The sequence below is a fragment of the Oncorhynchus clarkii genome, chromosome 20 (assembly GCF_045791955.1).
Source record: "Oncorhynchus clarkii lewisi isolate Uvic-CL-2024 chromosome 20, UVic_Ocla_1.0, whole genome shotgun sequence".
Classification (NCBI taxonomy): Eukaryota; Metazoa; Chordata; class Actinopteri; order Salmoniformes; family Salmonidae; genus Oncorhynchus; species Oncorhynchus clarkii.
In genome coordinates this window covers 31,378,244-31,404,847 of record NC_092166.1, presented here as the reverse complement: position 1 = coordinate 31,404,847, position 26,604 = coordinate 31,378,244, and the positions used below count along the sequence as shown (strand labels likewise).

The following is a 26,604-nucleotide window of genomic DNA, read 5'->3' as shown; positions in this document are numbered from 1 at the left end:
CCACTGTAGTGTTGTTTTATTGTGAACGCAGTACAATAAGGGGCTACTGAAGTGTTGTTTTATTGTGAACGCAGTACAATAAGGGGCTACTGAAGTGTTGTTTTATTGTGAACGCAGTACAATAAGGGGCTACTGAAGTGTTGTTTTATTGTGAACGCAGTACAATAAGGGGCTACTGAAGTGTTGTTTTATTGTGAACGCAGTACAATAAAGGGCTACTGACGTGTTGTTTTATTGTGAACGCAGTACAATAAGGGGCTACTGATGTGTTGTTTATTGTGAACGCAGTACAATAAGGGGCTCCTAAAGTGTTTATTTTTATTGTGAATGCAGTACAATAAGATGCTACTAAAGTGTTGTTTTATTGTGAACACAGGACAATGACGGGCTACTAAAGTGTTGGGAGTCCAGTCCAGTAAGTAGCTCCTCCACGAGGGAATAAATAAAGCATGATGCTCTCTGTGATCCTGCTGGGTGACAGATGTCATGTTAATCTGCCTGATGGAGGGATGCAGGGATGGAGGAGGGGCTGAACTCTCACCCGTTATCATACAGTACAAAATTGATGCTATTTAGAACATATTTCTACTAATTGCATTGGCATTCTCTTGTACTTATCAATATGACATTGTGAAGACCACAAACTGCTTTGCTCTGTCTTTTTCCCTCAATTGCTCTCCTCAAACTACCCTTCAAACGTAATGCTACCTTCTGCTGATACAAGAGTAAAGTAAGCTCCCTTTCATCTCCTCCATCTCTCTCTCTCTCTCTCTTCTTTTTTCCTCTCTATCTCTCATTCCTCTCTTTCTCTCACCTTTGAAGAAGACAAACTTCCCTTCGCTGTTTTCATAGACGGCGTCGATCTTGGCAGGCAGGCCTTTCCAGAAGTAGTTGATCTGCATGGGGTAGCCAGGGACCACCGAGTTGTCCCTCACCCTCCAGAACCACTGGTCCTACACACGGTGCAGACAAAAACACATGATCTTCACCTCCTTCTCTGTGGTAGCATAAACCCAAACTCTGAAACCTGCTTCGTCGCATTCTCTAAAACCAGCAGTGATCGATTCCACTGAAAGCCTTCAGTGAACACCTCCACGTGTAAACATATCTTTTAACATCTCTCCATCCAAAGTCAGGGGACATGGTCAACAGTGGAAGTGTAATAATAACCATAAAATCTAGCGGTCAAACAGACATGGTTCCAATAATTTCCCCACCATTCATTTTCCCCATAGGAAATGTTAGAAGCACTTACAATAAGGGCTGTGTTTCGTGTAGGCTTACCCGGCGTGACGTTTTGATAACCTTTCGGACAAGGTGACTTTTATCAATATTAGTAGGTTTTATTTACTCTCAAATTCCAAAACGCTAGTTAGCATGGCTAACAGGTATTGTGTCAATTTAAAACTTGCACAAGACAGTTCACCGAATTTTAAATTTGAAGAAATTTTTAATTTTTGGAAAATAATTTAATATCTGTGTTTATCAAAGATAGAAGGTAGTGAGAGCACTGGGTGGAGTCCTTACCTTTTTTAAAATAAAAGCGAAATTAGCGCTGTATTTACATCCCTTCAAAACAAACCTTTGTGAACGGCTTTGTTAATCATTTCAAGTAGCAGTGGACCTAATTGGTTCCCCAATAAATTATAGACCTCAGGAGGAACACCATCACAACCAGGTGATTTGTCTTTATTCATGTTATCCAATGTCCTTTTGAGGTCATGAAGGGAGATGTGGGCTCCCTGGAAGCTGGCTTCTTCAGTTGAAAAAAGACGAGTTCTTATAGCTTTTAAAAATGATTCAATCTGGCTTTGTGTGGATGTACAATCAGAGGTGTACAATTATTTTATAGAAACGGGAAGTAATTAGCAATTCACCTGATTCAGATTCTATAGTTGCAATATACTCGATCATTACTACAAAGCCTGTTAGACAGTAGACGACTGGATCGATTACCACAGAAGTAAAGGTTGAGTCTAACTTGATGGATGTCAAATTCTGCTCTCTGTCGTATAGATTTAGATCTGTCTTGACTTTGAAAAGAGTAGTCGCTACCTAGTCTGATAAAAGTGTTTGTTGAAACCGCTCTAACGTCGTTAACAACTTTTCCAATTCTGATATCTTCATTAATTGTGATTCATTCAGCCCAGATGCAAATGCAGTTGCATTGTTTTTAATAAAAGCTTCAATGACATCCCATAAAATCGGATGATCATCAACTTAATTTTTGTCAATCATTATCAATTATTTTAATTCAGTTTGAAATTGTTCACAGAAAGTATGATTTTGTAGTAAGGAATCATTAAAACATGTGGTTATTTTAGGAGGTTCTGGCATTTGTATCTGGCAATAATAAGCATGGTGATCAGATATGCTCATATGCCGAATTTCTATTTTCATGATTAAAGAAAATAGAGGAGTAGATAATGGCACGAAATCAATATGGGATAATGTTTTGTGCCTGTTTTAATAGATAGTGTACTTCTTTGCTTTAGGGTTATGAGCTAGTCAGGCATCAATAAGGTTGTAATCAGAGAGTATATGTTGGAGAGCCTTGACTGCCTCTGGATTGGAGTTGGTCTCATTAGTTTTGTCCCGCATGTCCAAAATGGCATTCATGTTTGTCCCAATAACCAGTTGGAATTCACTTAATTCTAACAATATGCTGCTCAGAGAATCAAAAAACATAGGATTATATGAATTTGGAGCATACACATTAATAAAGGCAATTTTCTTTCCATTATGGATACATTTAAGGAAAGTGATTCTGCCTTCTTGGTCTTTGCCTTTACCCAAGATGGTACTTTTTTATTTCTTATGTGTCGCAATGATTACCCAAGCAAAAAAAAAGGTATATTTTAATATATTACAAGTATACTGAAATATACAAAATAATCAAATAATATACTTCAAATTCGAGATGTATTTTTCTAGTATATATTAAGTAGACTATAATATATTATATTCATTGTTTTTCAGTCTTGTAGTATACTATAAATATGCTATCATCAACCTTCAATACACTTATTAAGAGTACACTTTAAATTAATCGTTTTTCAGTCTTTAAGTATACTATATTGTGGCGGCAGCGTAGCCTAGTGGTTAGAGCGTTGGACTAGTAACCTAAAAGGTTGCAAGATCAAATCCCCTAGCTGACAAGGTACAAATCTGTCATTCTGCCCCTGAACAAGGCAGTTTATCCACTGTTCCTAGGCCGTCATTGAAAATAAGAATTTGTTCTTAACCGACTTGCCTAGTTAAATAAAGGTAAAATAAAAATATGCTTACTATCATTAAACTTAAACACATTAAAACTGTACTTCAATTTCAATCGCTTGAATTGCAATTTAGTATATTCATTCAAAATACAGGAGTTGTTTTTAATAAGTTGAAGCATAATTCTTTATTTTTTTCATAAAACTCTTGTGAGTGATCAAGTGCACTATAAGTATACAGTGCCTTGCAAAAGTATTCTTACCTCTGGTATTCAAATTTGATTGTGTTAAAAAGTGGGATTAAAATTGATTTCATTGTCATTTGTTGTCAACAATGAACTCAAAATACTCTGTAATATCAAAGTAAAAAAATTATATTACAAATTAGATCACTCAAATATAGCCATTGCATAAGTATTCAGCCCCTTTGTTTAGGCAAGCCTAAATTAGTTCAGGAGTAGAATTTGGCTTAACAAATCACAGAATATGTTTCATGGATCTGTGTGAAGTAACAGGGGTCGCCATATTTTTTTTTGTGACCAACCCTTCCTCTGTCCCCCACACAACATATGTAAGGTCCCTCAGTCAAGTATTGAATATCAAGCTCAGATTCAACTACAAAGACGAGGGAGCCTTTCAAAAGTCTCATAAAAAGGGCAATGATTGATAGATCGGTAACAATACAAAAATCAGACATCGAATATCTCTTTAAGCATGTTCAAGTTAATAATTATGCTGTGGATTATGAATTAAACCACCCAGACATAGCAAAGGTACAGTCGTTCTTCTGAACTGAGCTGCAGGACAGGAGTGAAACTTCTAAGTGATGTTACCATGAGGCCATTGGTGATTGATTTTAAAACAATTACAGAGTTCAATGGCTGTGATGGGAGAAAGCGGAGGATAGATCAACAACGTTGCAGTGACTCCACAATAATGATGTAAATGACAGAGTGAAAAGAATAATACAAATATACAGAAGAAAAATATTCCACTTTTGAGAAATACATATAAATATACTTAAGGTGTATTCAAAGTATATTAGAATACACATTAGTATCTAATATACTAAGAACATGCCCCACTTTAGATAATTTTGTATGTATTTAATATACTTAAATGGTTATAAAATACAAATACATTTACATTAAATGTATTTAAAATTGTTCCAATTTAGATCATTTTAAATATACTTAAATACATATACTTAAAATATGTTAATGGAGAATGATTTAAGGATATTTAAATATTATTTTTCGCTTGTGTGCGTGCACCTTTAGTTTTGTTTGGGGCTGGTGAAAAAGCAGCCAGTTTGTACAAGTAGTTCTCTATTCTGTGTGTGTCCTTTTGGAGCAGGTGTTCTCCTTGGGACATTGCTATATCAATATGGTTTCTTGCTAGAATATCAAGACAGTTTGATTGGTGAGTTTAGGCCTCTCACATTCCATGAGAGAATAGCTAGCGGTGCCATTGTACTTCCCCCCCCCCCCCCCCCCAAAAAAAAAGTAGTATTACAGATGTAATTATTATATTTGGTCTTAATAAGCCCTTGGCTGTAAAACAAAAAGCAGGAGCCACAGGAAAAACCACTCATTTGTCGTTCCCCCCCCACGAACAATCTGATATTGAGAGATGCCATATTCCCACAGTCGAATTGTGGACAGACAAATTCTAGCTGCTGGTGCGCAATATACCTACTAGTTATTCCTTGTCACACAATGAATGTTCCACACCTTAATATGGTGTTAATTATTGACAGGTTTGAGGAAATAAGTCCATCAATTTATAGTAATTTACAAAAGAAAGCAGCGAAAAGCCACATGTTGCAATGCATGCCACCGGAACCGGAAGGAAAAATCTATTACCTTTTAACACTTTGTAGATTTTATAGGGTAGACAAGTGTACATTACACAGTATCTGTGCATGCCGACCTACCTTGAATACGAACAGCTCCTGTCTGAGGATGGCCAGGGTGTTGAAGCCTCCGTCGCAGATGTTGGGCGTGGCGTAGGGGTTGGAGGGTTTGGCGCCCTGAGGAGGGCGGTGGGGCCGTACCTGGCGGTCGTGCTTGCGGGGTTCCGAGGGGGAGTGGAAGCGTGGGGGAGGGGCCGTGGGCGGGGCCCTGGTGGGCTGGAGAGCCCTGTCTGGTGGACCTGGAGATGAATGGGAAACATTAGCCAAACCAACTAACTAGCTAAGGGCATAAAAAATATACATATTGTTATTGAACGTTATCATTGAACATTTATTCCTTCAATGAGAACAATAAAACAAATGTTTTTTAAATTATATACACAATACTATTACTATACTACTTTGCGTAGATTTAGTGTACTAAACAGATTGAGGGCATTACTATAATATAATATTATGTGGGAAATTAAATGCAGTACAATAGATACAGGTAAATGCCCAAATAAAGGAAACACTTGAGTAAATGAAGGATACAAAGTATATTGAAAGCAGGTGCTCCACACAGGAGTGGTTCCTGAGTTAATTAAGCAATTAACATCCCATCATGCTTAGGGTCATGTATAAAAATGCCCAGTTGCTACCATGGCAAGAAGAAAAGATCTCAGTGACTTTGAAAGAGAGGTCTCAAATGAGCATATGGGGTTTAAAGGGTGTGTGTGTGTGTGTGTGTGTGTGTATAAGATCACAACCCAATTGAACACTTGTGGGAGATTTTGGAGCGTTCTCTTTCAGTCATTCAACTTCAGTACAACCTACTATGGGTAGTCGCACTCTAGTTGAAGGATCTACAATCACACCTGACAAGGCAAATTAAATCCACGCCTCACTAGAAGCCCAGTGTGAGGCTCGGATTCTTTCAATTATTCCACTCTTCACCTCATGTGGTCCCGTGTGGCTCAGTTGGTAGAGCATGGTATGATTCCCACGGGGGACCAGTATGGAAATGTATGCTCTCACTACTGTAATTTGCTCTGGATAAAAGCGTCTGCTAGATGACTAAAATGTAAAAACAGGAATGATTCACGCTACTAACACAAACAATTGGAAAAGGAGACTGTCTTACGTTGCGCTAACTAAACTGTGATAGAGTGGGCTCACCACCTGTACACTGTACTAGTTATCATACGTTTTCTAATCACAAACAAAGTTATTAGTTATTCTTCAATTTGCTGGTGCAATGAGTAAGATGGCCAACAAAACGACTGAGACGACGATGCCTAAGTGTGTGTTTGGTTTGGGGTTGAGATCATGCCCCCAGTCATGAGGTTATAGCATTTCTCTGAAAGATACTCACAATCTATGTATAGTTTGTCTCGGGTTTGGAGCATGCTTAGGCGGCCCTCAATCAAACCAGTTTGGGTACGCATTGCCACGTAATGTGTACAGACTCCCTGGAAAGACGTGTAAGCATTCTTGAGGAAGCTTGGAATTACTGATGGTGACTTTCCTTTCCCGAATGCTGGAAGCGGAGATGGATTTGGTGGTCTGCCTGGGCGTGGGGTATGTAATGGCTGCCTGTGCCCAACTTGGCTCCTGTGCACTCTGTCATCGGTTACGTGAGGCTACTCAAAGAGAAGGGGCATCCTGGTTCGGTGGGTACCTCACAGGCTGCCTCGGGCAAGCACTGCTTGCCTCTCTTCCCAGACTTGTTGATGAAGGGTCCGGTCCCACCCCAGTGATCCGTTCCTATGTGGAGTTTCGAGACCGGGCTAGCTAAACAAGTGCTGCATAGCGTGCTAGCCAGGTTGGCTAACTCACTAAGGCGAGCTAGCTATTACTAGCTATTCCCGCCTCCTCATGATGGAGTTTCTGGAGTAGCTCTCTTGTTTAGTATATGTATCATTAAGTCGCTTGGTTATTCTAAACGGACCGTGCTGCGGTCAAAGAGGCTAGCCTAGTGTCATGACGTGGCCCTTTCTGGGTGTGGATCCCCCCCCCCCCCCCCCCCTTGTTCCTCACTCTCTCTCCTAAACCCATGTTTTGTTATCTCAGGTCATAAATTCTTGGCAGAGGCTCTCTCCCCCTGGTCATGCAGAAAGAGAGGGAGAGAGTACAGAGAGAGAACAAAGGACTTCACTTGGCCAAACGCCTAAATCCCCAAAATGGGAGAATTAAACCATTTCTACTTTTGAGAATGTGGGAATGGTCCATGGACACTAAAGGGACAGTTCTGATGAGTGTGTTTCATTTGGTGATCTCATGAAGGACAGGAAACACACGTAATGTTATCTCTTAAAGTGGACATTTCCCAGCTGTCAGGTTTACGTCTAAATATTGTGAAAAGGATGTGATTAAACGTGAAACTATATGTGAAAAGATGTAACGTGATATTAACCTTCTAAATGAGAGTATGGGTTTTCATATAAAGATGAACTAGTCAGTGGCCACACTCCCGTGAGCCCAGACATCACATTAGACGTTACGGCCCTTTTCCACTGAACGGTATCTCTTAACGTGTACATTTCCCAGCTGTCTGAAACGTATAAAACCCACTCCTGATGAAATTCACACCAGACCACGTAAACCCCGGTGTAAACTAAGGTTGCAAATGGTTGAATTTCTAAGACCAAAACATGCCGTGTGACGGTGGTGTGTGAAGTGGATTAAACTACAACTCTACCAAAGGACAATACTATACTACGTGGATGTCACACCCTGACCATAGTTTGCTTTGTATGTTTCTATGTTTTGTTTGGTCAGGGTGTGATCTGAGTGGGCATTCTATGTTGTGTGTCTAGTTTGTCTGTTTCTGTGTTTGGCCTGATATGGTTCTTAATCAGAGGCAGGTGTTAGTCATTGTCTCTGATTGGGAACCATATTTAGGTAGCCTGTTTGGTGTTGGGTTTTGGTGGGTGATTGTTCGTGTCTCTGTGTTTGCACCAGATAGGGCTGTTTAGGTTTTCTCACGTTTATTGTTTTGTTAGGCTATTCATGTATAGTTTTCTTTATTAAAGAACCATGAATAGAAACCAAGCTGCATTTGGTCCGCCTCTCCTTCAACTCAAGAAAACCGTTACAGTGGAGCATTGGCTACATGGCTGGAAATTAAACTCTGAGACTATCAATCTCTACAGAATAAGTGAGAAATTCTAGACGACACAAATTACTAGTCTTCAGCTAGAAATTACCTAGGACAAGAATACAGACAACCGCCGAAACACCTATTCTATGGCAACATCTCCGAATGGTATTCTGAAGTATCCATCTAACAACATCAAAATACTTTAATCTTCGGGGGAAACGCAACCAGAGAGACTCTGATGAACTCTCCAGCAGACAGACCAGATTCCAACAGAGAAGACAACGACATTCGGGCGTAAATATGAATTGTAATTTCTTTTTGAATGAGTGGTCATTCATGTAAAGTATTAGTAATTTCTATGAGTGTAGTAATCCTCTGAGTTTCCCGCTCTTTATTGGTCCACACCCCTTTTCTTTTGTCTACCAAGCCATCATATCGGCTTTGCCAGCTAGGGAGTCTTTTCTTTGTATCATGTAGCAACCCAATGTAAAATATCTACTGTTTGTTTGTTATGTATTTATGTGATTTGATTAGTTAGTAAATAAATAATTAAGCCAATTTGTATAACGCTGATTCATAATTTATGCTAGGTTTCGTGCAGAATTTTGTGAGACTAATGGAAGGTAAAGAATAATTAATGATGGACTGCTATTGATATAAAAGATATTCAGATCTTTAAGAGTGGATTTGGGAGATAGCCGCTCCATATAAACTAATGCTTCCGTGGTGCCATCCTCTTCCTAATGAGTTAGTTATTGCCTGATTAATTTATTAAAAAATTAAACGTTAGGTAATCGATTTGAAAGTAGCCTGTCATCACATTAAGGATAATAGAGACACGACACTATCTTATGCTAAAAAGCCTCCTGGCTAACATTGGCTAGCATACTTAACCTCCGTCGAGTAAAACTAACTAGCTTTCCCCTGGCGTTATGGAAACCCTCTTCCTATTTTCAGTTCCTGGAGTTGGAGTGAAAGAAATGGAGTTTGTGTGCACCTCTGATGAAGAAGCAGCCCCCCGGCTGGGGTAACGCCCGGAGCGAGGGGCTTTTGCATGGGTCTGTGAAAACAGTGCCCCTACTTTAGCTAAAACGGTTACTACGTCAGCCATTGCCAGAGTGCTCGTAAAGGGGCCGGGCTTCATGCAGGCTATACAGTCTCATGGAAGCACAACATATGTTGGAAGCTTGGCCATGTTTAATGCTGCTCCCTCTGTTACCCCACGTTCCACGTTGTTCACAGGGTTTAAGGGGTATATCAGTGTCCCCAGGTTGAGAGTGACAAGTTGGGTCACTGTCCGCAAAGGGGGCGTCCCTCCCCCATAGGTGGGATCCATTGCTGATTGCTGCCTGAAGCTCACTAGTCCCTTTAAGGTGTCTAGTGATACAGGTTATGGGCTCTATAGGCAATTAATTGTTGGTAGCGGAGTCGAGGGAACCTGCAGGGTTGGACATGACAACGCTATTATCCCATACGCAGACTCTGTGGTTAATATGAATGAGCCCCCAAATGAGCTGTCTGTCTCCAGCTCAACGCTTTTCATTCCTAATATTTTTCCCCTGGGTCTATTTTTAATGCGTCCAGTCCAGCTCTGGGTGCCAGCAGGTTACTGGAACACATTTTACCGCCAAAACCGAGTGAGGCTCATTGTGGCACGGACAATCGGGGTACATCACTGGCTGCATTTCAAACTCATAAAAGACACATACTCGTCCACTTACCCTCACCTTATGCCCTTGGGAGAATCCCCACAGCCATATTTGTCATCGGTCCAAATGATTAGCCAAGCAAGGGAAGTTTGAGAGGGTACATTTATGTTCACCTCGGTTGCTGAAACGCCCCATAATTCAATTCGCGATGATTGTACATCCACTAAGAAAAGTACACCAAAACTTAAAACCTCAACATCAATATGGAGTCAACATAAATAAGTAAAAACGAATGTAAATAAGTTAGAAATGGTGCTACTAATGCACATGACGGCACAAACACATCTCGTAAAATGAATGATGTTTTTGTCAGGTTAGCTTTTGGAAATGACAGAAATAAAACATTTTCCTTCTTCAGAAGTAGCTAGGCAGGCTAACGTTATTTAGATAATTAATTCGCTAGCTATCATACAGTAGGTGTATATTAATAATTATATTTAATGTAAGTAGAAATGCAATCATAATTGACAGTAGCGCATGTAAAGCACCCACAAGCTACCGGTGGCTGAAAACACAATCATCGCGGGTTGAATATGACGAATGTTCAGGCAAGGGCGGTCTATTTAAAGTGCTGCAAGTGTATACTCGTCAGACGTCATGATACGTCATCAGAAGTGTCCACTTAATTTGAGGGCTGAGGGGAGAGTGTGTGTCTGTTAAGTGTTTGGAATGCCACTGATAGCCGGAGTCCTTGTACTCAGAGTGGGCTGGGCTTCAGGCAAGCCTTGGCACATAAACACAATTTTTTCAAGTGAGTTCCACACTGTTCACGGGTGTTAAAACTGTTGTTTCCCGTATTTGAGTTAGATTAAACATTTTCCTTCTCTGGGCTTCCGGTGACGCAATTTAGGAAATGGCTGCCTGATTTTTCGTACTGCACATCGGTTGGGTATTTTCCCCATAAATTCAAGTATTTACTCTGAGTATTGTAGTAATTTACACTAAAGGGGAACGTAGGAAAAGTTCATGGAAGAAGGACATTGTGACCCCTGGTGGACAATCAGAGTGTGTACAAGTGGCCCACAGGAAAGGCCAACAAAACCCCCTTTCATGAAGAGTTGGTTTCAACAGAGATAGATGACCAATGACGGCATTCAAACGTGTAAATACATTAATTTCTTACTCCCAACGGGCGGTGGTTTGTGTGCAAAGTAAATGGTTACTGGGAGTGTAGTTTCCAAATGTACGATAAGTGTCTCTTTCCCTTTGTCTCTCTCTCTCGCTCCCCCCTCTAACGTTATGTTGTAACAAGCCGTCATATCTTGTCAGTCCACTAGGGACTTTTGTCTCATGCAAGTGTGTATGTGTATTCTGTGTTATTATTTAGTTAGTAAATAAATGATTCAAACAAATTGTGTAGTACTGAATAATCAGCAAGGTTGGGGTTCTTGCAGATCCAAGCAGGTTACGACTGTTCAGAATGAGACGGATTTGAGGTAATGATTAATAAGTGACTGTTATCAATATATAACTTATATATCATTTAGAGTTTAATTCAGGAGATGGTAACTCATTAACCTCTCTGGGATATGTGGGACGGTAGCTTCCCACTTGGTCAAAAGCCAGAAAAATGCAGAGCGCCAAATTCAAATAAATTCCTATAAAAATTTAACTTTCATGAAATCACACGTAAGGTACCAAATTAAAGCTACGCGAGTTGTGAATCCAGCCAACATGTCAGATTTAAAAAAGGCTTTTCGGCGAAAGCAAAAAAAAAGAAAATGCTATTATCTGAGGATAGCACCTCCATAAACAAAAGAGAAAAAACATTTCAACCCTGCAGGCGCGACACAAAACGCAGAAATAACATATAATTCATGCCTTACCTTTGACGAGCTTCTTCTGTTGGCACTCCAATATGTCGCATAAACATCACAAATGGTCCTTTTGTTCGATTAATTCCGTCCATATATATCCAAAATGTCAGTTTATTTGGTGCGTTTGATCCAGAAAAACACCGGTTCCAACTTGCGCAACGTGACTACAACATATCTCAAAAGTTACCTGTAAACTTTGCCAAAACATTTCAAACTACTTTTGTAAAGTAAATAATCGATAAAATCGAAGACGGGATGTTCTGTATTCAATACAGGAAGAAAACAAAACTGAAGCATGCTTTCTGGTCATGCGCCTCTATCAAACAGTACACATGAAGTGACCCTTGTTCAAGATGGCCGTACTTCTTCATTACACAAAGGAATAACCTCAACCAATTTCTAAAGACTGGTGACATCCAGTGGAAGCGGTAGGAACTGCAAGCAAGTCCCTTAGAAATCTGGATGCCCAATGAAAATTGATTGAAAAGAGGGTGACCTCAATTTTTTTTTAATTCTGAATGGCTTGTTCTCAGGGTTTCGCCTGGTACATAAGTTCTGTTATAAGTTCTGTTATACTCACAGATATGATTCAAACCGTTTTAGAAACTTCAGAGTGTTACTAATAATATGCATATCTTATCTTCTAAGGGATGCGTAGCAGGCAGTTGAATTTGGGCATGCTTTTCATCCAAAATTCCAAATGCTGCCTGCTATCCTAGAGAAGTTAAACAACTTCTTCCGTGGTGCCCCAAATTCCTAATGAGTTAATTGTTACATTTATTAATTTAATCGGGTAACAATTAAACATAGTTAGTGGATTAAATAAATAACAGTCATCAGATTAATGAGTCACAAAAAGTTTTTGTTTGCATCACGCATTTTGACATTTGAGTGAGGGGCCCCTCCAGCGGTCAGGCTCATCCCCCTCAGTCCTCTGGCCTTGCAAATTCTTTCCCCACTTTAATTAACTTTTTTACTGTTCTTGTTTTTTCTGTCTTTTTAGGTTGATTCTAAGCAGGCTGTTATGGTGCACAGGTTTTTTGGTTTATATCGATGCATCATGGGGAATTTAAGGTCATAAATCTCAATGTAAACAGATTGGGGAGTGCCGTCAAGAGAAGTGAGGTAATAGCAAAGATGAAACGGGAGAGAGTTGACGTATTATTCTGTCAGGAAACTAATTTATCCCACCCTGATCACGAGAACTCAAGATTATGGGATATAGGAATACCATTTTCTCTTCTTATAAAATGGGTAGAAGGGGCGTTGCAATTTTGAGCTCATATCAGAAATAAAAGGAAAGGAGGGTAGATGTATCTTTGTTAAACATAAACTGGATCACAAGGAAGTTACATCATTTAATGTTTACGCTCCACCGGGGAATGACATGGTGTTCTTTAGGAATGTGTTTGATTTAACTGCCACAGAAACCTCTGGCACGCTTATCAGTGGAGGGGATTTTAACATGATTTTAATCTCACAATTGGACAGTACAAATCAAAATAGGAAAATTAGCTCGGTTGCTAAAAAGATCAATAGGATTTTACAGGATTTAGGACTGTTTGATGTTTGGCGCGACTTCCATAGGTCATATAGGGGATGCACATTTTACTCAGCCCGCCACACTGAATACTCCAGGTTAGACTACTTTTTCATGTACAGTGCAGATCGACACAGGCTTAAGGATTGTAAGGTTAGGCAGAACGACTTATCAGATCATAATGGAGTTGACCTAACTCTACACCTTGATAGCAAACCAAGAAATACTCTATGGAGGCTTAATACACACATGCTGAATGATCCAGCGTTCAAGGAATCAATAAAGACAGAATTGAACGTCTATCTGGAGAATAATGATAATGGGGAAGTATCCCCTGCTACATTGTGGGATACACTAAGCTGGTTAATAGAGGGAAGATCCTAGCCACATCATCTCTCAAGAAAAAGATAAATGCACAGAAACTGCTGAAATTACAGGAAACATTAGGAAGCTTAGAACGATCTCATAGTCATTTCAAAGACCCTTTTATATTACGTGAGATTCAAAGGGTAAGACAGGAAATTGACCAGATTTATATTGAAGAAGTAGAGAAAAAAAGCTTAGGTTCCTGAAAGAACGATATAACGAAGCAGACTCAAATGACTAGCATGGGGACTCAGAAAACAATAAGCACAGAATACAATTTTCTAAAAATGAAAACCGCAAAACAAAGCAGATTAAATGCAAATTGGATGAAATACAGAATGCGTTTGAATCATACTATACAAATCTGTGCAAGCAACCAGAGAAGGCAGATGCACAGACAACAGAGCGTTTTTTTTTTTAACTCACTTGATCTCCCTTCAGTTGGAACAGAGCAAAATGATAAACTTACTTCAGAAATAACTACTGAAGAAATGAATAATGCAATATTTAATCTAAAAGCAAAAAGATCTCCAGGCCACATCATCATGGCATGACTGGTTCAAAGCCTTCAGAGAACAACTAACACCTCTACTTCGGGCCTCTTTGAACTGGAATCTACGAGAGGGAGATCTACCACCATGGAGAGAAGCCATCACATCTGTAATTCCAAAAAGCGGGTAAGGATAAGAAGGAATGCAGTTCCTATAGACATATTGCAATTCTTAACATGGATCATAAAAGGTATGCATCAATAATAACCAAAAGAATGGAGGACATAATCCCAGAATTGACAGGAATTGGGAGTTGGAAATTGGCACTGGTTTTGGAGGCACTGAGCCTCTGGAGTCGGTGGATCTGAAGATCCTCTCCTACAAAACCTCCCTTTGGCCTCGGCTAAACATGTTGGGGACCTCCACGCGTTATCCGTACACCCTTCCTGTATTCAGCTCTAAGGTGACATTGCGTCCAAATGCGGCCTTCGCTCCAAAAGTCATGGCTATGTCCTACAGGTACTTAGCTTTTGAACTAGTTCCCTTTTTGTGTCCTCTTTTTTTCCGTCTGAAGAGAAACAGAGGTTACATGCCCTGTGCCCCGTGCGGGCTTTACGCACATACGTTAAACGTACCCAGGACATCTGGTTATGTGATCAACTTTTAATCTGTTTTGCTAATCCAGCTCGCGGCAGGGCGCTCTCTATGCAGCGTTTCTCCCATTGGATTGTGGAGGCTTTCTCCCTGGCATATAGCAGTATGGGGCAAGGGTCACCTAGCGGTGTACATGTCCACTCCACCAGGAGTCTGGTGGCATCTTGGGCGTTGTTTAAAGAGTTGACTATAGGCGATATTTGTGCTGCGGTGAGTTGGGCATCACCACACACTTTTGTGAGGTTTTATTGCTTGGATGTCACTGCTCCCAGTATAGAAAACAGAGTACTTATGGCTGGGATAGGGGCAAGTTACTAGCCAGCACGTTGTGTGTGCAATACCCAGACTGCCGCATCTGGTGAGATCAGGTCTGGGTGGTTTGCCATGGGCCGTTTCATTTACTATCCGTTGGGGTCGGCTTGGGGTGTGATTATAGTTCCCCATTGTATGTTGTACCGAAGTTGACTGACTGAAAGGGGATGTAACGTTATGACTATAACTACTGTTCCCTGAAGGAGGGAAATGCACCATCCATTCCTGGGCTCGGTTAAGAGTGGTATTAAATTGAAGGAGTGAATCCGAGCCGCATGCTTATCACCTGTGGAAGACGTGATTGTAGATCCTTCAACCGAAGTCGCAAGAGTGTGACTCCCCATAATATGGTGTATCTTGTTGCCCTCATTCAGGGAACAGTAGTTATAGTCATAACGTTACGTTTTCCACCACCATCAACAAAACACTGAATTGTGGAATTTGTTGTGGAAGAATCGTGTCGCATTCCTCCAGTAGAGTTTCAGACACTTGTAGAATCTGTGCCAAGGTGCATTGAAGCTGTTCTGGTGGCTCGTGGTGGTTGGCCCAACTCCCTATTAAGACACTTTATTTTGGTGTTTCCTATAATTTGGCAGTTACCTGTTGGTACAGTACCATAGATTTTCTGGATGCCCTGAAGGTCGTCGTGAGGAAGTTTGAAGTTCTCTGTGTCCATGTACTGGTAGAATGGAGCCATGATGGCTGTGGGGTCATTGGAGTGTTCCAGACCCAGGGCGTGGCCCAGCTCATGGACTGCCACCAGGAACAGGTCATTACCTGGGAAGGGAGAGAGAGACTAGGGATTAAAAACACACACGCAGTGTGACTGCACACACACATGCACACACATAGACCCCAGCTAGCACATTTGGTTCCTTGGAAGTTGTGGGAATGTACACTACCGTTCAAAAGTTTGGGGTCACTTAGAAATGTCCTTGTTTTTGAAAGAAAAGCATTTTTTTGTCCATTAAAATAAGATCAAATTGATCAGAAATACAGTGTAGACATTGTTAATGTTGTAAATGACTATTGTAGCTGGAAACGGCAGATTTTTTATGGGATATCTACATAGGCACACAGAGGCCCATTATCAGCAACCATCCCTCCTGTGTTCCAATGGCACGTTGTGTTAGCTAATCCAAGAGTATCATTTTGAAAGGCTAATTGATCATTAGAAAACCCTTTTGCAATTATGTTACCACAGCTGAAAACTATTGTCCTGATTAAACAAGCAAAACAATTGTCCTTCTTTAGACTAGTTGAGTATCTGGAGCATCAGCATTTTGGGGTTCGATTACAGGCTCAAAATGGCCAGAAACAAAGACTTTCTTCTGAAACGCATCAGTCTATTTCTGTTCTGAGAATTGAAGGCTATTCCTTGCAAGAAATTGCCAAGAAACAAGATCTCGTACAACGCTGTGTACTACTTCCTTCACAGAACAGTGCAAACTGCCTCTAACCAGAATAGAAAGAGGAGTCGGAGGCCCCGGTGCAAACTGAGCACTGAAGGGGAGTAGGCAGTTTAAGGGGAAAAACTGAAGGGGAATAGACAGTTTAAAGAATCTGTTTTAAGCCTTGAGACAATTGAGACAGAGATTGTGTATGTGTGCCATTCAGAGGGTGAATGGGCAAGACAAAGGATTTAAGTGCATTTGAACGTGATATGGTAGTAGGTACCAGGCGCACCGGTTTGAGTTTGTTAAGAACTGCAACAGTGCTGGGATTTTCACACTCAACAGTTTCCCGTATGTATCAAGAATGTTCCACCACCCAAAGGACATCCATCCAACTTGACACAAGCATTGGAGTCAACATGGGCCAGCATCCCTGTGGAACGCTTTCGAAACCTTGTAGAGTCCATGCCCTGAATAATTGAGGCTGTTTTGAGGGCAAAAGGGGGTACAGCTCAATATTAGGAAGGTGTTCCTAATATTTTATACACTCCGTGCATATGGTTTTAAATAACATTGTTAGAAAGTTCCTTGAACGCTACTAATGTTCTTGTGATTTTTTATGGAAAGTTCTCTTAATGTTCTGAGAACATGACATTAAATAGAACTATGAGGAAACCTGCAGAAATCATTCTTCTGAAGTACTGAAATTCCCACAGGAGAATGTTGTTTCTTAACGTTCTCTGAATGTTCTGAGAGCATGACTTTAAATTGAACCGTGAGGAAACCTGTCGAAAACATTGTTGAAAATATTGACATTTCTACCTGAGAAACTGAAAAAGAAAAGTAAAAGCTGGGTATCCTGCACCATTCTCAGAACTTTGTGGGAAAGTTGCATGCAAAATAACCATAGGACAACCAAATTCTCACCAAGAATTTGAAACATATGGTTCTCAGAACGTTATGTGCTAGCTACGATACACACACACACACACCTACAAAACGGGCTCATTTCCAGTTGAATTCTACAGAAGTGTATCAACATGTTAATCACACTGCTGACATTTACTATAGTCTATAGGGCTATAATTCATACGGTTTCGTGTTTTTCACCTGGGGATTCAACTCTATTATGAACGGCAAGGTTAGAATGAGGCTATTAAGGCTGGGAAACGTGAAGGGCATATTATGTGTCTATAGGGAGCCATAGCTTACAGAGAAAAGAGTGTCCCTGCCCAAGGCATTGGAACATTCATGTCCTGTTACACAACACACCGGTGCGCACACACACACACACAGCAGCAGGACCACAGATATACGTGCTTGACGCCACGTTACTCGTCATGGGTCTGGAGTATGTGTAATTTTAACGGACTTGTCCGGAAGGGCCCATACAGATCCGAACGCAACTGCTACAGTAGAGAGAGAGAAATGCTCTAATTTATTCTGTAGCACTCGCTCTTCACAAGAGTGTAGCGTGACGCGTGTAGCTTGTTGTTGGCCAATCACAAGTCATTACAAGTGGCAATAGGCTACAGTCGTAGAGCCTCCGTGTGGAAAAAGTTAGGATATTTAATCAACGGAAGATGTTGATTAGGCTATATAGGATAGGCTACAACCACCAAAAGCCAACAACTAGCCTGCTGTTTAGCTAATATTCTGAACGGAGTTGTTGTTATTTGTAGCTGTAGGATGAGAACTCATCCACAGCAGCGTCAATTAGCCAAGCTAGCTGGTTTAGCTAGCTTCTCCCAGTTTGCTGCAGTCAAGACAGGTACCACTTCATTTTTATTTTTTAACCTTTATTTAACTAGGCAAGTCAGTTAAGAACAGATTCTTATTTTCAATGACGGCCTAGGAACAGTGGGTTAACTGCCTTGTTCAGGGCAGAACGACAGATTTGTACCTTGTCAGCTCGGGGATTAGAACTTGCAACCTTTCGGTTACTAGTCCAACACTAACCACTAGGCTACCCTGCCGTTATTTATCACATTTGAGGATAAATAACCTAGCTATGGAAGCTATTAGTCTACTATAGCGCGAGTCGGCTTGGTTGGTTGGTTGCCGTCACTCGTCTCTTTCCTCCCTTCTCCCTGTTTCACTCGTTCACAGTACGGCCCCTCCCCTACCTGCTAGAGCGGCACCACTCTTCTTCTTCGATGGGGTTTTTGCAGCAATTCAACCAGGAAGTCCTGATTCACACAGTCTCCTCTGAACAGTTGATGTGTCTGTTACTTGAACTCTGTGAAGCATTTATTTTGGTTGCAGTTTCTGAGGCTGGTAACTCTAATGAACTTATCCTCTGCAGCAGAGGTATCACTGGGTCGTCCTTTCCTGTGGCGGTCGTAGTGAGCTCATGAGAGCCAGTTTCATCATAGCGCGGGTTGGTTTTTGCGACTGCACTTGAAGAAAGTTCTCGAAATTCTCCGGATTGACTGACCTTCATGTCTTAAAGTAATGATTGACTGTCCTTTCTCTTTGGTTATTTGAGCTGTTCTTGCCATAATATGGACTTGGTCTTTTACCAAATAGGGCTATCTTCTGTACACCACCCCTACATGTCACGGATCCCTCCGGACCTGTCATGACGCACACCTGGTCCCTATTCCCAGTGATTAGTATTGTATAATTGTGCCCTTTGTTCACCATTATCCTGTCGATTATTGTTACAATGTCCGTTGGTCGTGTGAGCACCTGTGCTGTGTTGCTTTGGCTTTTATGCCACTTGTATTGCGTAGATGATTAAGGGTCTCGTCCCGTGTAATAATTATTGTGCGCTTGTGTATGTTCGGGTCTCGTCCCGTGTATTTATTAGAGGTACTCCTCACTCTTCTGTTTGGGTTTCAACCCTGTGTTTTCTATACGTGTTTGTTTGGTCTTCGTCCCCGTGTTTTTACACGGAATGCTGTAATTTGGGGGAGAAAAAAACCTATTACGCATTTCTGCGCCTGTCTCCTGACCATTTATGCCAACGTGGCACTACCTTGTCACAACACAACTGATTGGCTCAAATAACATGGTACACCTGTTAAATGCATTCAACGCTTTTCCAGTTCTGCCCACAAATGTTCTATGGGATTGAGGTCAGAGCTATGTGATGGCCACTCCAATACCTTGACTTCTTTGTCCTTAAGCCATTTTGCCACAACTTTGGAATTATTCTTGGGGTCATTGTCCATTTGGAAGACCCATTTGCGACCAAGCTTTAACTTCTTGACTGATGTCTTGAGATATTGCTTCAATATATCCACATAATTTTCCATCCTCATGATGCCATCTATTTTGTGAAGTGCACCAGTCCCTCCTGCAGCAAAGCACCCCCACAACATGATGCTGCCAACCCCGTGCTTCACGATTGGGATGGTGTTCTTCGGCTTGCAAGCATTTGGCTCCAAACATAACGATGGTCATTATGGCCAAACAGTTCTATTTTTGTTTCATCAGACCAGAGGACATTTCTCCAAAAAGTACGATCATTGTCCCCATGTGCAGTTGTAAACCGTAGTCTGGCTTTTTTATTGCGGTTTTGGAGCAGTGGCTTCTTCCTTGCTGAGCGGACTTTCAGGTTATGTCGATATAGGACTCGTTTTACTGTGGATATAGATACTTGTGTACCTGTTTCCTTCAGCATCTTCACAAGGTCCTTTACTGTTGTTCTGGGATTGAGACAGAACGCGTCTCCTTCCTGAGCGATATGACGGCTGTGTGGTCCCATTGGGTTTATACTTGCGTATTATTGTTTGTACAGATGAACATGGTACCTTCAGGCATTTGGAAATTGCTCCCAAGGATGAACCAGACTTGTGGAGGTCTACAATTTTTTTTCTGAGGTCTTGGCTGATTTCTTTTGATTTTTCCATGATGTCAAGCAAAGAGGCACTGAGTTTGAAGGTAGGCCTTGAAATACATCCACAGGTACTCCTCCAATTGACTCAAATTATGTCAATTAGCCTATCAGAAGCTTCTAAAGCCATGACAGAATTTTCTGGAATTTTCCAAGCTGTTTAAAGGCACAGTCAACTTAGTGTATGTAAACTTCTGACACACTGGAATTGTGATACAATGAACTATAAGTGAAATAATCTGTCTGTAACCAATTGTTGGAAAAATTACTTATGTCAAGCACAAAGTAGATGTCCTAACCGACTTGCCAAAACTATAGTTTGTTAACAATAAATGAGTGGAGTGGTTGAAAAACAAGTTTTAACGTCTCCAACCTAAGTGTTTGCAAACTTCCGACTTCAACTGTATATTCAAGTAGCAAGGTTGTTCTTGTATGCTGGATATAAAAGAAGCTTCAGCCTTCACACTGAACTAGCGGGGAAGATTGAATGGTTAGAGCTTCTCTGGTGTGATACGATCACATTGGCCGGTTGGTAAAAATGCAATAAACGGAGATCCTCTGTTCTCCCCACGCCCTGTGTTTATGTTTGCAATGAAATGTATTACCTCAGAATGCCCAATGCTATAATGTTTGCAATCAAATTCAAGGAATTAAGTTTTCCTATAAATCTAATTTGCATAAACATTGTGATTGGAGTATAGCTGTGATGGTTATCGAATCAGGATCAAATCCTCTGATTTCCTCGAGCTCATTAATGATAGAATGTTCATATTTGAAGATTACCGAAAGGGTCAGTCTCTTTGGAAATGACAAGGAGTGGCAAGGAGTGGAATGTTAGCTAAAGAGACTGGTACTAAGGCTATAGATACAGTAGGACACAAACAATTTTGTTATCATGGCACGGCATCAACACGCACTCAGGTGTGACCAATTAGTGGGCACTGCCAACCAGTGCTGGAAAAAGTACCCAAAGTAAAGATACCTTAATAGAACATGACTTAAGTAAAAGTGAAAGTTACCCAGTAAAATACTACTTGTGTAAAAATCTAAAATTATTTGGTTTGAAATATACTTAAGTATCAAAAGTAAATGTATTTGCTAAAATATACTTAAGTATCAAAAATAAAAATATAACTCATTTCAAATTCCTCATATTAAGAAAACCAGATGGCACCATTTCCAGGGGCTACCTCCAACACTCAGACATAATTGACAAATAAAGCATTTGTGTTTTGTGAGTACGCCAGATCAGAGGCAGTAGAGATCACCAAGGATGTTCAATTCACAGTTTTCAGCTGTGCTAACATAATTGCAAAAGGGTTTTCTAATGATCAATTAGCCGTTTAAAATGATAAACTTGGATTAGCTAACACAACGTGCCATTGAAAGACAGGAGGGATGGTTGCTGATAATGGGCCTCTGTACGCCTATGTAGATATTCCATTAAAAATCAGCTGTTTCCAGCTACAATGGTCATTTACAACATTAACAATGTCTACACTGTATTTCTGATCAATTTGATGCTATTTTAATGGACAACAATTTTTTGCTTTTCTTTCATAAACAAGGAAATTCTAAGTGACCCCATACTTTTGAACGGTAGTGTACACTTATCTCCCTCACCAGCTTTAAGCACCAGCTGTCAGAGCAGCTCACAGATCACTGCACCTGTACATAGCCCATCTATAAATAGCCCAAACAATTACCTTATTCCCTACTGTATTTATTTATTTTCCTCCCTTGCACCCCATTATTTCTACTTTGCACATTCACCTACTGTAAATGTACAATTCCAGTGCTTTTATTTGCTATGTTGTATTTACTTCGCCACCATGGCCTTTTTATTGCCTTTACCTCCCTTATCTCACCTCAATTGCTCACATTGTATATAGACTTGTTTTTGTAATGTATTATTGACTGTATGATTGTTTTACTCCATGTGTAACTCTGTTGTTGTATGTGTCGAACTGCTTTGCTTTATCTTGGCCAGGTCGCAGTTGTAAATGAGAACTTGTTCACAACTTGCCTTCCTGGTTGAATAAAGGTAAAATACATTTTTTTAAATGAGATGAATAATGCAGTATATGTAAACATTATTAAAGTGGCATTATTAAAGTGTCGAGTGATCCATTTATTAAAGTGGCCAATGATTTCAAGTCTGTATGTAGGCAGCATCCTCTGTGTTAGTGATGGCTATTTAACAGTCTGAGTGCCTTGAGATAGAAGCTGTTTTTCAGTCTCTTTGATTCAGTCTCTTTGCAGCTGTACTGACCTCACCTTCTGGATGGTAGCGGGGTGAACAGGCAGTGGCTTGGATGGTTATTGTCCTTGATGATCTTTTTCACCTTCCTGTGACATCGGGTGTTGTAGGGGTCTGCGTTGTGCAGACTGCACCACCCTCTGGAGAGCCTTGCGGTTGTGGGCGGTGCAGTTGTCGTACCATATTTTATTTTTTACCTTTATTTAACTAGGCAAGTCAGTTAAGAACAAATTCTTATTTTCAATGACGGCCTAGGAACAGTGGGTTAACTGCCTGTTCAGGGGCAGAACGACAGATTTGTACCTTGTCAGCTCGGGGGTTTGAACTTGCAACCTTCCGGTTACTAGTCCAACAATTACCTTATAGGCTACCACTAGGCTAACCACTAAGCTACCCTACCATGCAGTGATGCAGCCCGACAGGAGGCTCTCAATTGTGCATCTGTAAAAGTTTGTGAGGGTTTTAGGTGACAAGCCACATTTCTTCAGCCTCCTGAGGTTGAAGAGGTGCTGTTGCACCTTCTTCACCACACTGTCTGTGTGGGTGGACCATTTCAGTTTGTCCGTGATGTGTACGCCGAGGAACTTAAAACTTTCCACCTTCTCCACTGCGGTCCCGTCGATGTTGATAGGGGGGTTCTCCCTCTGCTGTTTCCTGAAGACCACAATCATCTCCATTGTTTTGTGGACGTTGAGTGAGAGATTGTTTTGCTGACACCACACTCTGTTACCCAGGAATGATTTGATATTGATATAAAAACGCCTGCACTGTGCCTTTAACTTTCTTGGACCAATTTGAGCAACTATCCTGCACCATTCCCAGAAACTTGTGGGACGGTGGTATGCAAAATAACCATAGGACAACCATGCTCTCACCAAGCTCTAAAAAACATATGGTTCTCAGAACATTATGTGCTAGCTGGGTGAAGATGTCCCAGGGCGATGGCTGCTCTTTACAACATTATATCTACTCCAGCCAGGAGCACAAAGAGCCAGGAGCACAGGCAACACATTAGCAACAGCAACAGCTGACCCTCCTATCTACACAACTAGCTGAGAAAGAGACATTATATAGAAATAAGATCCAAGCCCTCAAAATGCAAGATCCCGCCCAGTGGCATAAGAACATCAATGGCTTAACCAACCTCTCAGAAGTCAGGCAACCTTCCGCATAGAGGGTCTTAGACCACGTGACAGAAAACAAACAGCAAATGAAATCAACAAAGCACTATCAAAATTAGCACAGTCCCGACCACCCATCAACTCAGCACTGCTGCCCTCCTTTTAACCAGCACACCCTGCTCCAGAGGTCCAACCCTGGGAAGTCTACAGAAAATATCAGAAAACCAAGCCACTAACCTCTCTAGTGAGCAAAGTAGCTGAGCGCTTTATCACTGAAGGGGCTCTCAGTGACATCCTACCCCAAATTGACACCCAACAGTATGGATGTCTACAAAGCCAATCAACCACACTGTCTGGTGGATCTAACCAATGAGCTATTCAAGTCCCAGGATAAGAATGGTTCCATCTGCTCCCTGGCGACCAAAGTCTTCAACCATGTCTGCCACAACCTCATCATCACCAGGATGTAATACCGAGCTTGGGCTTAGCCCATCACTCACCTGATGGATAGGCAACTTCCTCTCGAATAGACACCAGGTGGTGAGGTATCATGGTGTGCTGTCGGACAGTGTCAGTATATCTTGTGGCCTACTGTACCTCAATGAACTCTGCTCGGCCCGCTGATTGTTATTGAATATATCAACAGTGCACCCAGGCAAACTGCAGTTTTTGGATGACCTTAATTTATTAGATACCAGAAGAACTGGTTGACCTGGAGAAGTAGTCATACCAGACCCGCTCCTCAGCTAAACTGGAACTGATCCACTGCAGGACTGAGCATTTCTGTTGCAGCGCCATCCCAGCCTGCTGGTCAGTTGATGATGAACATTCTTTTTTTGCCTATAACTGTTGTTTATTGTATTTTAGTTTGTATTGCCAATTTGAATATTAAAATGTAAGTTGTACACACAATTCAGCATGTTGCTGCCAATTGTACAATGTTCTGTTCTGTTCTCTCTCTCTCCCTCTCTCTCTCTCTATCTATCTAAACAACTAGCCACCCTAACCCCCCCACACACTCCATCTATCATAGCTACAGAACAACATGGCAACAACGGAAATTTAAGCAATACTAAATATCTTATATTGAGTGATAATTATATTTTTCTTACCAAACTAATTTATGTAACTTCATAAGCAGATCATTTTGCTTATTTTAATCAACAACAACAACAAAAAAGGCTTAATATAAGTCATTTGTCTTATTTCAAGATATTTCACTAATCGTCTTATTAAGATAAAATATCTAGAAAAATATATTGAAATAAGATAAATGATTTGTATTAAGCATTTCTCGGGGGTAAAATAAGCAACCATACAGGCATACACTCTGCCTCCTCCCATTTCACCCCAAACCCACTCCATCTCTCCTACAGAACTAGCCACCACAAGGCATGGCCTCATCCTCCTCCATTAACTACAGCCCATAATAATACCCAGGGGACAGACCAGGCCACCGTTAGCACACGTCAACATACAACATTCACGATTACATACACCACTGTGAAAACCCATTAACCAATTCTTAACATGCAGCTAAACCCTTAGTTGGCAGCTCTGTTTTCCAGTCATTGATTTACACACACAAGCTGAGGCAAAGGATTGAACCAGAGTCTATTCTGTATGGGTAGCCATGATTTCAAACAACATGTAGAGAGAAATCTGAATCAGAGATAATAACAAGAAGCAACTGAGGAGAAGTGATAGGGGGCTACAGGACAAAAAGCTGAACCAAGAAACAAACAAAACACTGGCTGCTATTGCCCTTTGCACACTGACAAGAAGGCGGCCTAGGAGGGGACTGCCTATCTAAGTGGCAGTGTTGTGCCAGTTAATGCTGCCTGACAGCCCTCTAGATGTGCTGTTCCGCAGGCAGTACTAACGGCAGCCAGAGCAGAGCAGGCTGGCAGCAGGGTAATTAAAGTAAAGTGCTGCCTGACGGTGGATGGATGGAGGCTGACAGGGCTGAGAGAGGGATCTGATTACCCTCTTCAAGCTGCAGCTCTCTAGGGCTGCAGGCTGGATCCCCACTCCACCCTTCCCTGCAGCTACAGTACAATACACTCCCTGAGCATAACAGAATAAAAATGTGAGGGTTTATATCTGATAACAGCAGGGTGTGGTGCAATACAATGCAGCCTGTTGAAATGCAAACTGTATCAGTGACGTGCAGTCAGGGTAGGCAGTCTAATAAAATTAAAGCTGTTATGAAAAGCCTAATAAAAAATACAATTATATAAAAAATGGTAATTCTATTATCAAATGTCTTTTCTCTGTGATTCTGGCGGTTTTTAAGCTCAAAATCCCAAAATGTGCAGAAACTGCATCAAAACCTCAGGAAAGACACCACGGGATGCATTCCTTCCTTCCCATCCTTTAAAATCCATTCAAATCGTTGATGCACATGGCCGTTCATGATTCCAGTCACTGTTAACGGACAGGGTCAGGGTAGGACTCACTGCTTTGCCTAGCTGACATTTGTTGCATTGAGTGGATTTCATATTTTGCATGTTGCCTAAACATGTTTTGTGGGAAAGCTCTGCACATTTAGGCATGTCTACATAATGTTGACACGTGCATCCCTTAAACTGAACGAAGCTTGCTCGCAAAAACAACATGACTAAATGGACACTATTGTACCTCAAACAAATTCCAAGTTACTGTATGTATTAGGTATTTTATTAGCATCCCCATTAGCTGTTGCGAAAGTAGCAGCTACTCTTCCTGGGGTCCACACAAAACATTAATACAGAACATTAATAGACAAAACCAACTCAAGGACAGAACTACATAATATACATTTAAAAATGTCACTCATAGCTATATATCAATACATACAGTACACACAAAATATCGAGGTGAAAAAGGGGAGAGGAGTTGTGCCGTG

General features: G+C 41.0%; 1 protein-coding gene across 1 annotated transcript in view; it reads right to left on the bottom strand.

Annotated features, from left to right (window-relative positions):
* The window catches only part of LOC139376203 (matrix metalloproteinase-16-like), a 45,695-nt gene that overhangs the window by 5,417 nt on the left and 13,674 nt on the right, over positions 1 to 26,604 (bottom strand). The window contains exons 7-9 of the mRNA XM_071118498.1: positions 15,702 to 15,878; positions 5,152 to 5,369; positions 815 to 953 (exon numbers count right to left, since the gene is read on the bottom strand). Coding sequence (XP_070974599.1) covers positions 815 to 953; positions 5,152 to 5,369; positions 15,702 to 15,878 — 534 coding nt within the window. The remainder of the gene's footprint in view (positions 1 to 814; positions 954 to 5,151; positions 5,370 to 15,701; positions 15,879 to 26,604) is intronic.